Genomic DNA, 15209 nt, shown 5'->3' on the forward strand with positions numbered 1-15209 from the left:
CTTTCCAGATTACTGATGCAGATCTTGTGAAGGAGGCAAAACCCATTGATTATATCAGAGTTGTACTACCTCTTCTCTTTCCAGTTGTACTGATGCAGAGCTTGAAATTGTTGATTTAGGCAACTGCAACATGAGGGAATGCTTTCAACAAGTGGGGATGTGTACAGTTTTGAAATTACAGCCACAGCACACAGTACAATTAAGGGACATAAGTCGGGCTCCTCAGTTAATGCACAAGGCCTCAGCAAAGACAGATGAAGTTTGAAAAATGGCCAAGCGGTAGGATAAAAGAACAAAAGAAAAGAACCAGACCCACCCTGGCACCCAGACCCGCCTAGGGCCGCCTAGGGCCTCCTAGCGCCGCCTAGGGCCGCCTAGACCCGGCTAGCTCCGCCCAGACCCGCCTAGTGCCTCCCAGACCCTCCCAGGGCCGCCCAGACCCGCCCAGACCAGCCCAAACCCTCCCAGCGCCGCCTAGATCAGCCCTGCAGTGCATAAGTTTGAAAAATCGCCAGGCAGTAGGCTTAAAGAACAAAAGAAAAGAACCAGACCCACCCTGGCAGCCAGACCCGCCTAGCACCGCCTAGACCCGCCTAGCTCCGCCCAGACCCGCCTAGCGCCGCCCAAATAAACCGCCCTCTTGTTCAGCGCTTTAATTAATGGATCCTATCCGATGACATATATTTCATGCCGTTTTATTTTGGTATAATTTTATTTGAATTTTAAAGACAATAATATATAGATGGAAATTCAATGCTTCTTACTTGGTGTGGTTGCTGCAGGCCTGCAACTACGGCCTCTTGGGTGCTTTGCCGCTGCTTTGTAAAGAATATTTATTATTCTATTTATTAGGTTTATGATTATCTTGTTAAGTTGTGGAAGTCCTATTCTTTAGGGACTTGGTTGTTTAGTTGCTAGTTAATCGGAGGGTCCAAGTTGTCATGGAGTCATGGTTAGTGGCTGAATAACATGGTTTAGGGCTAGAGTCAGGACTCTTTTACTTGGTATGGTATCAGAGGAGGCAAGAAACGACTGATTACAACACCCAGGCCTCCCTTCCTATCTGTTGGTCTCTCTGTGTGTGTAAACAAGCTTGGTTTTTGAGACTTTTGTCTTGATCGTTGCTTAAGTTATGGATAGAACAAATAATTAACGGTTTTCAGTTTCACCAACCCAATCGAATGATAATTTTTTTTATATACTTATTTTCTATAGTTTTTCTAAAAATAAAAGTATACATTACATCATAAAAATTAAATTATTTGCCAAACTCTGAATATAAGAAATTGATTACCTTGAACCCATATAATGTTGATGTTTGGGTTGGGCTACAGACCAGTGCCTTTTAGTAGTAAACTAGCTCTCATCGTTTGTTCTATTAAGTCTATTTTAAAGGTATTTACAGTGCTAATTGAATTGTAGCCACCGAGTTCTTGCAAGGTCATACAATATATTTATTATGTGATCTTTCTCTCTCATGATGGATATAGTTGATGCTCTCCAAGAAACAACTAGTATCATGGGTGCAAAGCATTTGAAAGTTTAATGCTGATTCTTGCGAAATTGATATGGTTGCCTTGCCTCCTAACCCACCCCAAGTGTGGTGCACATAAGTTTCGTTTGTTTAATTGTGCTCTCCATGTCAGCCGCCACTGGCACTGTTGTTGGAAAATATGGTGACTACGATGATTTCAAATTTTACACCTTATTGAAATGCCCAAACCCTGTTCAATGGCGAACATTTCAAATTTATAATTGGATTGTAGCCACCGAATTCTTACGAGGTCTTTTTTAACGAGTTTCTGATTATAATAATTCAATATATTTACTTGGGTGAGAACCCATGTATATATACAATCCTAAAGATGACTAATTACATAGCTGAAACATAGCTCTAAATTACAGCATAGAAAATAGGAGACTTAGTTGACTAATCATCTAAATTACAGGAGATGAAATAGGAAAAAAAACATAATACACGTAATTGACTTACCTTGAGCACTTTTGCTGTCTTAGTTTTTGTATAAGAAATTGAATATAAGATATTTGTTATAAAACTAAAGAAATTGAGGAGAGAATTTAGAGAATTCAAATAGTGATAGAAATATTCTTCTGATATTTTCATTGAGTCTTTCTGTATCTCTCTCGCAATACAAACGAGAATGAAGCCATAGTTTTATATGCAAAGCTTTGGCTAACTATTCGGTAAATAGAAGACTCGTGAAGGTCTCTTGGCTCCCCGTGGATGTGCAGTGTATCTTCAGAATTTTCTTCAATCAATTAAGTAGTGGACCCTATCATTTTGGGCTCCACATTCTTGACTTTACAACACTCCCCCTTGGAGACCACAAATGATATGAAATATGCCTCGTTAAAAACCTTGCCAGTAAAACCCAGTGGGACAAAAACTGGTCGAAGGGAAAAAGAGTACATAACCATGTATAACATAGAATTCTGTGGATATGGACGCGCGTGCGACACTGCCTCGTTAAAACCTTGCCAGGAAAAACCCAGTGGGATAAAAACCTGGACGAAGGAAAAAGAGTACAGTGTGTGAAGGTCTTTATTGACAGCACGCTCCCCCTGATGCTTGACAAAGTATCTTTCGGATTGAGTGAATGATGTAGCCACAAACAATTCATGTAGTTGAGTAAGTAAGTATATTCCCAGTGAGCTATATCTATGTAAATCATAGAAATTTCCAAAGTCCGCTTATCTAACAAAACCTGGGCTATTTGTAAGTTCACTTGAAAAGAATATGCCCGTATATGGTGTTATGCGGAGATAGCATCAAATATGCCTCACATCATCCCAAAGTGGTGGTGATGGAGCTGAGCTCAATCTGGAAAATACAATGTCCGGTTCAGTATATTTCCGGGAAATCATTTAAGTGCTCAACGGATAATCCACACAAAATGCTTCAATACTTTCTTAGTATAAGCAATAATCTTATTGGCATAATGCTCGATCTTCAAGCCGAGACAAATGTTACTTGAACTTTTCAGGAGTTTTAACCAAGTATTAACTCTTCATGAGTTTTGATCAATTATCAACTCTTTAAGAGCTGTAATGGGTTGCAACCATATCGTAATTAGTGTACTCACTGAGGCAATTTATACATATTAGTATTGAGTACAAAATTTGTGCTTCATGCACACGTCCTTCAAGGACTTGCTTCATGCAATTTCAATCCTTCATGGATTTAAGGGATTATATATCATGACACATTATATAGCTTTATATCTAGCTATTTGTTTTGCTTATACATCTTTAGGGAATCACTTCTGGCGATATGCTCCGTGCATTTAATAACCCTTAAAGATAATATGTTGGTCTCCGTAAATGTGCAATAAGAAGGCATAATTGCATCTGTAAATATGGAGAAACCCAACATTCCTTGTTTCTGCCAAAAACATTGTGTCATACAAAATGGGTATATTCCCATTTATTCTGAACACCCAAGTATATCTTTTAGTATAACATCTTTTGGGGTTCGTACTATGGGTTTGTTCTTTCACGTTCATTCTCATCTGTAATGGAATTGCCTCTTTCCATTTTGGCCAATGATATTGTCGACATTTAATAATAGAACGTGGTTCCAATCAACATAGCCCATTGATGATTTGAGTAGCTACTTCAAAACCAAAATTTTTATTCATCAATTCATGATCCCACCATTCTCATGTGCATGCGCATGCATCAATTATAAGCATTTCTTTGCTTTTGGGTACCCGAGCCACTTCAAGGGGCTTTTACTGTCTCTTTCCAGACAGACATATCTTATAGAATGAATTATGTGAGAATGTGGATCATAACCTCCAGTGGAGCGTTATTTTACAGTAGGGCGTGGATAATCTCCATTTAAGGAGTTGGAACATTTAGAACTCATATATCTGTCATGCTACAGGCATGCCACAGATTAATACATACATGTCAATTAATTGTCCTTCTGGAACTTGAAACCATATAATTTGCTACGCATCAAGCGTGCACTGTATCACCATTGACATGTTAAAGGATTGTCCTTCAGGGACTTCAATCCATATCATTTGCTACGCAACAGGCGTGCATCATATTGATCACTGCTATACCCATATTCTATTCTTATGGGACTTTAATCTGTGCAGTGTATTATCAATGTATCCAACTTGCAATCTGTGAAATTTGCATTAATAATTCATGGATACATATTAGAACGATACAAGCCATTCTTTTTGAAATGGTCATTTGCACGGCGTTCTTCCTGAACGGCCTTATCTCCTCATTTGGTTACTTTTAAGCATGTAGTACAAAATATCAAAATAATATTACAAACATGAAATAGCACAAGTATTTCTTACATCATTAGGTGGGAGAAACTTTTCTCAAGTATCATTCAAGCTCGTATCGGTTCTGCAAATATAATGTGATGCTTGATGATCTAGTTATATCCTGCAAGAGCAAAAATCACAATCCTTCTGTTTCTGTCAAAAATATAACCCTCAGTGTTAGGATCACTACATGGATTTGTTCTTCTGATGGTGGATCTGAAGAAACAAAATCCCTTATGAACAGAGAGTTATAAAAAGAAAGAAAAAATACAAAAAAATTGTGATATTGATTGCAAGGTAAGGTAAGCAATCAAGGAAGGAAGCTGGTGGGAGCAAACTACAAACTCTCATCTCTCCTAGTCAAGGAGAACTTCAGGAGATCAGAGCATGTGTTCATTCTAGCAGTTCCCTGATGTAGCGGAAACGTGATCAGGGATAATCTCGCTTCCAGAATGGATGATCAGAGATAGTCTCGCTTCTAAAGCACATCGAGGGCTCACTAATATGAAAAATAAGTAGATATTGCATCATTGGATATGAAGAAAATTGGGGGAAACTAAGTGTGTTCTGCAAAGAAAATTTCATTAGTAACATATTTATACACAAATAAGGGGAATAAGTAAATTCGGTGAATTTCAAATTAACCGTAGAGATTTGCGAGATTCTCGGGGAGCTTTTGAAAAAGTAACTCCGTGAAATCCGCAAAGCAAGATCGGCTTTGATGAAAATAATCCTGAAAACGCCGAAAGTGCCGACAGATATTACTGGAGACCATGTGAAGTTTTGGAACCTGGGAAAAGAAAAAGAATATGGGGATCCGGGGAAATATTGGGATCCTGGATACGGTGCCACATTTCCACCTATAGATATTGCATCTGCAAGATTTGATTGGAGCAACTGTGTTTCAACTCAATTCATTTCCATTCTCTGAAAGTCCAGTTTTTCTAAAACTTTCCTCAAAAACCTTCTAAAAATGGCTTCCTCTTCTTCCCGCCCAAATCATCTTGATTTAAATGTTGACCCCAAAACAGCTCGTGACATCAAAATATGGCAGCCATCCTTTGCATCCCAAAATCGTCATCTCACAGTTGATGATTCTGTGATGATGAATGATGCTACTGCTGTCACAGTAGCTAGGAATTTTCTTATTCCTATGGATGACATGTTGTTAACCTGGAGGTCTGAAGAAGAGGCCATTGATGACTCATTGGCTTTTAGCATTCAGAGTGCTGCTTCTGTTTCTAACATGGCTAATCGTTTGCGTGCTAGAGCAAATGAGATTCAGGAGTTGAACACTGAAAATTCGTCTCTTCAGAGAAAACTTCAGGAGTCTCAACAGGAGGTTGAGAAACTTAAAGAGGAGAATAATGCCTTGTTGAAACTAGTGAGTTCATACTCCACTGATACGCAGACAAGGCTTAACATGCTGCAGATTTCCAATGAAAAGATTCTGGAAGAACACGAGTGGCTCATGGCTAAGCTTAAGAGGCGTCGTCCTCTTCCTGCAGAGGCTTCCAGAACATAATGGAATTTTATAGATTTTAACAGAGCCTGCTCCGTTCTTGCAGGTGAAGAAAATCTATCTGTTGTATGCTCCTTTTCTGTTATAATAATTGGGCAAATTCTTAAACTTGCACCTTGTGGTTTTTGCGTCTTTTCAAAATGACGGTTTGGAACCTTGTGCCTTATAGGTTCAAATAACCACAACAAATCTCTCAACTTACATATTTCAATGCATGTGAGTCCGGAGCTTCTGCCCAAGGCTAAACACGACTTCAAAATTTATTTGCCCTTTTCAAATGGGCATGAAATATGAATTGAGTAAAAGCCATGATAATATTGCAATATAGTAGTGAGGAGCATTAACTACTATATACCCAAAACTTCAAGTTCGGGATCTCTCATATATTTGGATCCATGGGTTTCCGGCCGAGATCATATAATATAACAAAATATGTGGGGAGCCTCAATTCATCCTTTGAGGTTTATCCTGATATTATCCATTTCACGGTGTATTCTTAACAACTGGAATTCACAAAATATATTTCTTTCTTGAGGTGTCGATTGTAACAGAATCGAACTTTACCAAATTCATCATTTTCTTATGCCAAAGAAACACGTGGTGTTCCATAATTTGCAATAATACCTCAAGGGTTGTCCATTTAATTGTTGGAACTTCAGGCTCTCAATATTGCCAGATTTGAACTTCATGCCAAAATCACATATTCTCATGGTATAGACATTTTTATAAATTCCTATACATATTTCAGGACTTTAGTCTTTTACATAATTGTCCATGAGGATCTCCTGGCATCTCATTTAATTACTCATCCATGAGTTTAAGGAATTGCAGGTTCCCTTTGGTATATAGTGACGGTTTACCCAAAATGGTTAATATTTATGCATACGTCACTATTCATGTATATGGTACTATTCATCAGGTCATGAATACGTATCTATTCATGCGTATAGTACATTTGCCAGTACAATTACTATTCATGTGTACGGCACTATTAACCAATACGGTACTGTTACATTATCAAGGAACTCCAAGTCCTTATTTACATGTCAAGGATCAAGGATCTTCAGATCCGATCTCTTATTTACAAATACAGTACCGGAGAGACTGCCAGCTCTCATATCATTATCATTATCAAGGATCTTTCAAGTCCTGATGTAGTTGTATGATGAGGATCAAGGAACTTCTAGTCCTGATCTCTGTATTCTGTAAAAACTCATCATACCACACAATTAATTCATAAAATAAATAGCTTGTAAATAAATTACTGGTAAATAAATTGCTGATATGGACGATAAACCCGCACCATACTTTAAATAAATGTAAATGTGCGGTAAAGTAAATTCATAAATTAAATTGCTTGCTGTATGGACGTTAATCCCGCACCATACTTCAAATAATAAAGTAAATGTGCGGTAAAGTAAACGTGCTGGTATGTGCACTAATTCTGCTCCATACTTTTAAATAAAAGTAAAGGCAGTTGTGTGGACGATAAACCCGCGCCACACTTTTAAATAAATAATGTTGTATGGGCAATAAACCTACACCATACAGTAAATAAAGTAAATGCGGGATTAAAAACCACCACTTAAAAATATAGGAAGTTAAACCGTCCATAGAATTACTATATATATGAATAAAGTAATGGCAATTATTTGTGGGTTCTTATCAACACCACAATTAAATAATATAATATTATATTATTATTGTTTGCGGAAGACATCATGCTTTTCTCGCCAAATTAAATGCTTTCCACCTATGTTCTGCACACCTGCACTAATGTTGATATTAAAAAGTATAGATTAATAATAAAATAATAGAAAAGGTGAAAGGAAGCTTATCCTTTTTTCTGGTGTTTGCTAGCTTTCTTCATTTGTCATACCGAGGGCTTTTCAAGTGGGGAAATGATGGCACATGTCATCTTTATTAAAAGTCTAGAGATAAAAGGTTGAGTGGGTGCCAGCACTTGAGTGACCTACATCTGGGTAAGTCAAAAGAGTCGGCCTTCCAAGCATACTTGAGGAACTGCTTATTTTTTTTTTTTTTTTTTATATTTTATTTTTAGCACCACCGAACTTGCGTTGGCTTCCTATCCAGCCACTGTGAATGGGACTGTTCATACCACCATTGAAAGCAGCTTTAGAGAGCAAGATCATGCAGTGAGAACAAAGCTTCACATAAGGATTGGAGTCCAAGATCTTCAAGATGCTGGCGCAGACATCAGAGAGTTCGACCTCGACCTTAGATCTATATTCCTTCACCAGAGCCGCGTGCTCCTCGTTCTTGCGACCCTCCTCCTTTTGCTCGATCGACGACACGATGCGCCACGCGGCTCGGAGCGAGCCGATCACGTTCTTGTAAGCCACGGAGAGCAGGTTGCGCTCCTCCACGGTTAGCTCGCCGACGACCAGCTTCTCCATGAATTGGACCATCTCTTCATAGCGCTCGGCTTGCTCGGCTAGCTTCACGAGGTATACGTATTGCTCCCTGGTTAGGTTGTCGGGGACCACGGACGCCATTGGAGTGTTTGAGAAAGAGCTCTGCGTTGCGACCGTTGGATTGGGTCGTGGTGGAGAGGGAGAAGTGGAGATTTGGGGTCATCAGAGATGGGATGATCCATATGATGATTAATTGAGTTTTGGTTGAATATCTCAGCTGGAATTTTAGAGATATTCGTGCTGATAACGTGTTATAAAACTAAAGAAATTGAGGAGAGAATTTAGAGAATTCAAATAGTGATAGAAATATTCTTCTGATATTTTCATTGAGTCTTTCTGTATCTCTCTCGCAATACAAACGAGAATGAAGCCATAGTTTTATATGCAAAGCTTTGGCTAACTATTCGGTAAATAGAAGACTCGTGAAGGTCTCTTGGCTCCCCGTGGATGTGCAGTGTATCTTCAGAATTTTCTTCAATCAATTAAGTAGTGGACCCTATCATTTTGGGCTCCACATTCTTGACTTTACAACAATATTTTAGTTTCCAATATATATTATTATGTCGCTTTTTCATGATTGATAGTTGATGCCCTTAAAGAAACATTGAAAGTTTAATGGGGATTCTTGCCCCCTAACCAAGCCCAAGTATGACGCACATCATTTTCCTTTGTTTAATCGCGCTCTCCATGGCAGTCGCTACTGCCGCTGGCAAATACGGCAACTACTATGATTTTGAATTTTACACCTTATTGATGACTTTGCCTATAATCAGGGCCGGTCCTGACTTTTGGGTGGCCCTAGGCTAGAAATGAAAATGAGGCCCATTTCTCTTTCATTCTCTTGAATATAATAAGCTAACATGGAAAAAATTAATGCAATTAAATACAATTTGGGGAAATAAACACATCTCCAGTATTGGTTATATAATCGTTGACCCTAATATGAAAATAAACAAGAATGATGATACAATTAATTTGCAACTTTTCATATTTCCTTGCTAAATAATCTACTAACAAGAATTTTTTAATAAATAAAAAATTTCTAGTCCATATTGGCTTTCTTTCATTGATTACTACTTTTAGCAATTAAATACTTTTTGACAATTAAATACTTAAATACATGCAATTGATGTTCGTATATTACATAATTTTCATTTGGACTCTTCAAAAACACTTATAATCATATTTAGGGCCTCCAAATGCCAAACTATTGAAATTATTCTCCTCTAAAATCATATTCTTCAACTTGGTGTGTGTGTGTATATATATATATAATTTGGGGCCCTACAAATGTGAGGCCCATGGCCATTGCCCTCCTTGCCCACCGTCAGGGCCGGCACTGCCTATAATATCTACTGCGTGCAAATGAAAGACCTTGCTAGACGTAATTGCTATGAGCCTGTCGCACAGAAATTTATCATGAATGGTCTATGGTCATTATATAATGATTTTAATGCGCGTCCAAAGTACAGATCAGCTTCAAATGCCCAAAGAGAGTTTGATGGCGAACAGTTCAAAATTGCGGTATTGTATACTTCGTGAACATCCATAACCTTGAGCACTATTTTTCATTTTTTTATTTTTGTTCATCATTATATTTTTTCAGTTTTACACCTCTGTCTTAATTTTTGCAGGAGACAACTTGTGTTGTCAAGATGAAAGAGTACTGGCCAAATCCAACAGCGAAGGATTTGATTGAGAGTAAATTTGCTTGGGAAAGACAGTAGAAAGAGCATGGTAAATAAATACACTAATTTGCTTGCTGAAGACTATTTCAACTTAGCATTTAAGTTTTATGAAGACGTTAATGTGACAAAGATGCTTGAGGATGCTGGAATTTCAATTGGGATAGATTTTATTTCTATCGTGATCATTCAAGTGATAGGGAAGAAGACGAAAAGCTTCGCAAATATCAGGTGTTATAAGAGGATGTTGTGGGGAGCCTGAATCTGCTTCGGAAAATATGGAATGTTTAGGGACTATAACATAAGGATTGAGGATATGTTTTTGGGCTGTAAAAGGACACAAAATGTATATCACAATATTTCTCTTTGCGATGCCACCTACAATAAAGGCAGAGGTAATACCAAATTATGTTTTCCAAGTTCTATGTTGTAATAATACTTTAATAACTTGCCTCTGTGATTGTAGAAATGTGACGGTGGAGATGCGGATGAAGCTGGTAAAACTCCTACTGTAGCTGATTAGCCCAAGCAAGCAATGAGCGCAAAAGTCTGGTGGTGTGGTGACGAGTACATTAAGGCTCTAAGAATATGCTTTTCTTTGGTTTTTATGCTGGTTTTTATGTGTGTATTATGTTGGTCCTTGCTAGTCAGAACTTCAGTCACACAAAGGAGGCCAAGCAGAGTGCCCATGGTAGGAAGGTTTTTGTTGTTGTAGAGGTTATGGTTTTGTATGTTTTTTAAAAAATAGTATAGCCGTGCGGCTATACTTATTTTCACACGTGGCCACAAGCACAAGGCGGGTCCCTTTTATTTATAAATTGTATAGCAGCGCGGCTATACTTGGGTTTTTTTTTCCCAAAAATAGTACAGCCACGCTGCTGTACTCGGCAGGGTTTTTTTTTTTTTTTTTAAGTACAGCCGACCGGCTATACACAATATATATAGGGTTTTGGGTAGTTTAGAGCATTATCCATTACTATTATGGCACTACTTGAATCTCTATTGTCCCCTTTAATTTATTATGTCCCTTTTCCATGATGGATAGTTGATGCTCTTCATGAAACAACTAGTGCGATGGGTGCAAAGCATTGAAAGTTTAATGGTGATTCTTGCCTCCTAACCCGGCCCAAGTATGACGCACATAATTTTCCTTTGTTTAATTGTGCTCTCCATGGCAACTGTCGTTGCTGCTGGCAAATACGTCGACTACGATGATTTCAAATTTTACTCCTTATTGATAACTTGGCGTAATACCTACTGCATGCTAATGAAAGACCTTGTTGGAAGTGATTGCTGTTGATACCGTGACTAACCGAGCAACTAGCTAAGTAGGGTCGGCCCTGACTTTTGGGTGGCCCTAGACTAGAAATGAAAACGAGGCCCATTTCTCTTTCATTCTCCGGAATATAACAAACTAAAATGGAAAGAAAATTATGCAATTAAATACAATATGGATAAATAAACACGGCTCCAGTATTGGTCATATAATCACTGCCCCAATTTAAAAATAAATAAAAATGAGGATACATTAATTTGCACTCTTTGGGCATGTTTGGGAGGCCTCACTGGACAGGACAGCTTTAAATAGTACTTCAAACCCACATTTGGCAGGTAAAAGGGGACTAACTTAAATATATAGCCCAACAGTACAAAATTGCCTCGCTCGCTCTTCCAATATAGCGAGCTTGAAACACGGTTCGCACAATAGCGAGCTCACTGAACAAAACACGCGAGTCCAACGCGATACCGGTTTCTTCTTCTTCTTCTTCTTCACTTAGACACGAGTCCAGGCAATGGACCTCAAGTCCTCCACTTCCAAGCCCAAGTTCATCGAAAAGGCTTGAAACCCAGTAATCACGTTGAGATCTTGCTGCTGCTAATGGTCGCCGAAGGCCGAGCTCTGGTTGTACATGTGGGTCAGGGACGACGAGGCTTGGGTCTCTGTTTGGCTATCAGAATAGCGCACGGTGTCGGCCTTGAGCTCGGAAGGCAACGACCATGGGCTCAAGTCGTGAGGAAGAATTGATGAAATTAGAGAAAGAATTGATGAAATTTGTGAGAGAATCACAACTGAAGAGTTTTTGGCAGGGAAGAAAATTTGAGAAAAAGGCAAAAATGAGGGAAGGATCAAAAGTCGTGAGGAAGAAGAGAACAGGAAGAAAGGAAAAAAAAAAAAAAAAAAAAAGAGGACGGGCTGGGAAGGAAAGGTAGAAGAAAAGGAGAAAAAGGAGGAAAAAGGAAAAAATGAAGAAGAGATAAGATAGTTTAGCTTTTAAAAAAATATTAAAATTTATTTGTTTTATTATTATTTATTTTTAGGTCAAAATCCTTAATTAAAAGTAAATATCAAATATTAACATAAATATTAGAATTTTATTTATTTATAATTAAAATTAATTATTAAAATAATTATTTTTTACTCCGATACAACTCCAAACATAGGTCTTCACTATTTTCACAATCCAGCTTCTTAGTCAGACACAACACCAAACATAGGTCAGTACTTAATCCAGCTTAGTCCAATCCGAGCTAATCCAAGACAGTCCCAGGATTTAGTCAAGTCCATGATAGTCCGCCGTACCAAACGACCCCTTTGATATTTCCTTGCTAAATAATCTACTAACAAGAATTTTTAGATAAATAAAAGAATTTCTAGTCCCTATTGGCTTTCTTTCACTGATTACTACTTTTGGCAATTAAATACTTTTTGGTAATTAAATACTTAAATACATGCAATTGATGTTCGTATATTATATAATTTTCATTTGGACTCTTCAGAAACACTTGTAATCATATTTAGGGCCTCCAAATGCCAAACTATTGAAATTATTCTCCTCTAAAATCATATTCTTCAACTTGGTACATGTATAATATATATATATAAATTGGGCCCTACAAATGTGAGGCACATGGCCATTGCCCTCCTTGCCCACCCTCAGGGCTGGCACTGTAGCTAAGCAAGATCCGCATGATGTCATCCCTCCCAATCGGCATGCACCGTGCCAATCGTGCAGGGGACTCTCCCACAACAAGTGGTGGAGACTCTCCTTCACCTAGAAAAGAAGACCACTCTCTACTTAGAAAATGATTTTGACCCTTGGGTCTTGGACTTTGTACCTTAGGCCTTGGGCCTTCTTCCCTTTATCTTTGGGTCTAATCCCCTTGTTCAAATGTAAACAAACATTATCATAATGAGAATATCCTTATCCGTGGACGTAGCCCATCATTCGGGTGAACCACGTATACCTTGTTTTATGTATGCTTATTTATTTTACTTGTGTTGAATATCACTGACTGCCAAAGGCATGCCTTGCCTCCCAAAGGCACATACACATGCTGAAGGCCCACGCCTTCACACATCATCCACCACTCCACATCTATCTAAGCTGAACTTCATTTTGGGAGTCAACAATTGCTATGAGCCTGTTGCACAGAAATTTATCATCAATGGTCTATGGCCAATATATAATGATTTTCATGTGCGTCCAAAGTGCAGATCAACTTCAAATGCCCAAAAGCAATTCAATGGCGAACAATTAAAAAATGCCGTATTATTTTATTTTTCAGTTTTACAACTTTGACCCATTTTTAGCAGGAGACAGCTTGTTTGATCAAGTTGAAAGAGTACTGGCCAGATCCAACAGCCAAGGATTTGACTGAGAATAGAAAAATTTGGAAAAAAAAATGGAAAGACCATGGTAAATACACCGATCTGCTTGCTGAAGACTACTTGAATTTAGCATTCAAGTTTTATGAAGAAGCTAACGTGATGAAGATGTTTGAGGATGCTAGAATTTCAATTGGGATGGATTTTGATCCTATCTTGATCATTCAAGTGATAGGGAAGAAGACTAAAAGCTTCGCAAATATTAGATGTTATGATGGAATGCAGTGCATAAGTTCGAAATATCGCTAGGCAGTAGGCTTAAAGAACAAAAGAAAAGAACCAAACCCACCCTGGCACCCAGACCCGCCTAGACCCGCCTAGCGCCACCCAAACCCTCACAGGCAGCCTAGGCCGATTTTTCATAATGCAGAGTATGGATTGGAAGGAATGGTTTCAACAAGAGGGGATGTGTACAATTTTGGAATTGTAGTGATGGAAACATTCACAAGAAGGAGGCCAATAGATGAGATGTTTGTTGGGGAAATGAATTTAAATTTATCAGATGTTGCGGTAACATTGGAACAGCTTCATCATGGTTATGCAATACCTATTGTCCACTGTGATTTGAAGCCAAGCAATATACTACCAGACGATGCTATGGTTGCACATGTTGCTGATTTTGGTATTGCAAAACTGTTGTTTGGAGGAGATTCTATGACCCAAATCATGACCCTAGCCACAGTTGGCTACATGGCTCCAAGTGATGTTTCTAATTTATTTTCCAATACAGTATATGTTGTCTTTTTTTTCTTTTTTTTTTCTAAGAAGCAAGCAATGAACAATGAACTTAAAATCATATTTTTCTCATCATATATATAGCAGAGTACGAAATGGAAGGAATTGTTTCAACTAGAGGGGAAGTGTACAGTTTTGGAATTGTAGTGATGGAAACATTCACGAAAAGGAAGCCAACAGATGAGATGTTTGTTGGGGAAATGAATTTAAAGCAATGGGTTTCAAATTCACTACTACCAGATGCAGTCGTTGAAGTTGTGGATGCAAATTTACTTGGGGCAAAGGAAGATCATTTTGTAGCCAATAGGGATTGTTTATCGTCCATAATGAGATTAGGTCTTGCTTGTTCTGCAGAATCACCAGAAGAAAGGATGAGTATGCAAGAAGTTGTGGTCACACTCAATAAAATCAAGATCAAATTTTTGAAGGACACTGGAGTTGTTTAGTGTTAGTTTTGTTCCTCTGCTTTTACACATGTATAAAATGAGGAAGTTCATTTACCTCAAATAGTTCTGTTTCTATGATTTTGCATGTCCAACTAAAATCTGAATGAGGAAATTCATAGGTTGGTTAGTTTTTTCTCTGCTTTTACATTTTAGGCCATAAATTCATAGGTTGGTTCGTCCACCAGAAGTTTGTCATTTGGCGTTAGAGAGCTCGCTGATCACATTTCTTTGTCTAAATAGTCAACTCTTTGGATTTGTGGCGTATAATATGCTGAAATGATAGAAATCGAAATCAACCAAGGAAAAAGTCATATATAATGATTAGTTACTTGTTAAGTCTTTTTTATATTAATGTATAGAAAAATATTTAAGAAGCTTACCACCATATTAATTTAATTAAGAATTATTG

General features: G+C 38.0%; 1 protein-coding gene and 1 pseudogene across 1 annotated transcript; one reads left to right on the forward strand and one right to left on the reverse strand.

The window, feature by feature from the left end:
- Nucleotides 1-7877: 7877 nt before the first annotated feature.
- Nucleotides 7878-8348, reverse strand: LOC148295293 (14-3-3 protein 10 pseudogene; annotated as a pseudogene).
- A 5658-nt stretch (nt 8349-14006) lies between these two features.
- On the forward strand, nt 14007-14800 carry LOC110746113 (putative receptor-like protein kinase At3g47110). The gene is made up of 2 exons (XM_021946329.1): nt 14007-14319; nt 14439-14800. The coding sequence occupies exons 1-2, from the start codon at nt 14007-14009 to the stop codon at nt 14798-14800; spliced, it is 675 nt and encodes a 224-aa protein (XP_021802021.1).
- The last annotated feature ends 409 nt before the right edge of the window (nt 14801-15209 follow it).

Source organism: Prunus avium, chromosome 4, assembly GCF_965620075.1.
Source record: "Prunus avium chromosome 4, drPruAviu1.hap1.1, whole genome shotgun sequence".
Taxonomy (NCBI): Eukaryota; Viridiplantae; Streptophyta; class Magnoliopsida; order Rosales; family Rosaceae; genus Prunus; species Prunus avium.

Excerpts from the sequence above, each read along its gene's own strand:
- LOC110746113 (XM_021946329.1), top strand. The coding sequence starts at position 14,007 with ATGGTTTCAACAAGAGGGGATGTGTACAATTTTGGAATTGTAGTGATG. Across the intron at positions 14,320-14,438 it reads AGTTGGCTACATGGCTCCAA|CAGAGTACGAAATGGAAGGA; the intron begins GTGATGTTTCTA and ends TCATATATATAG.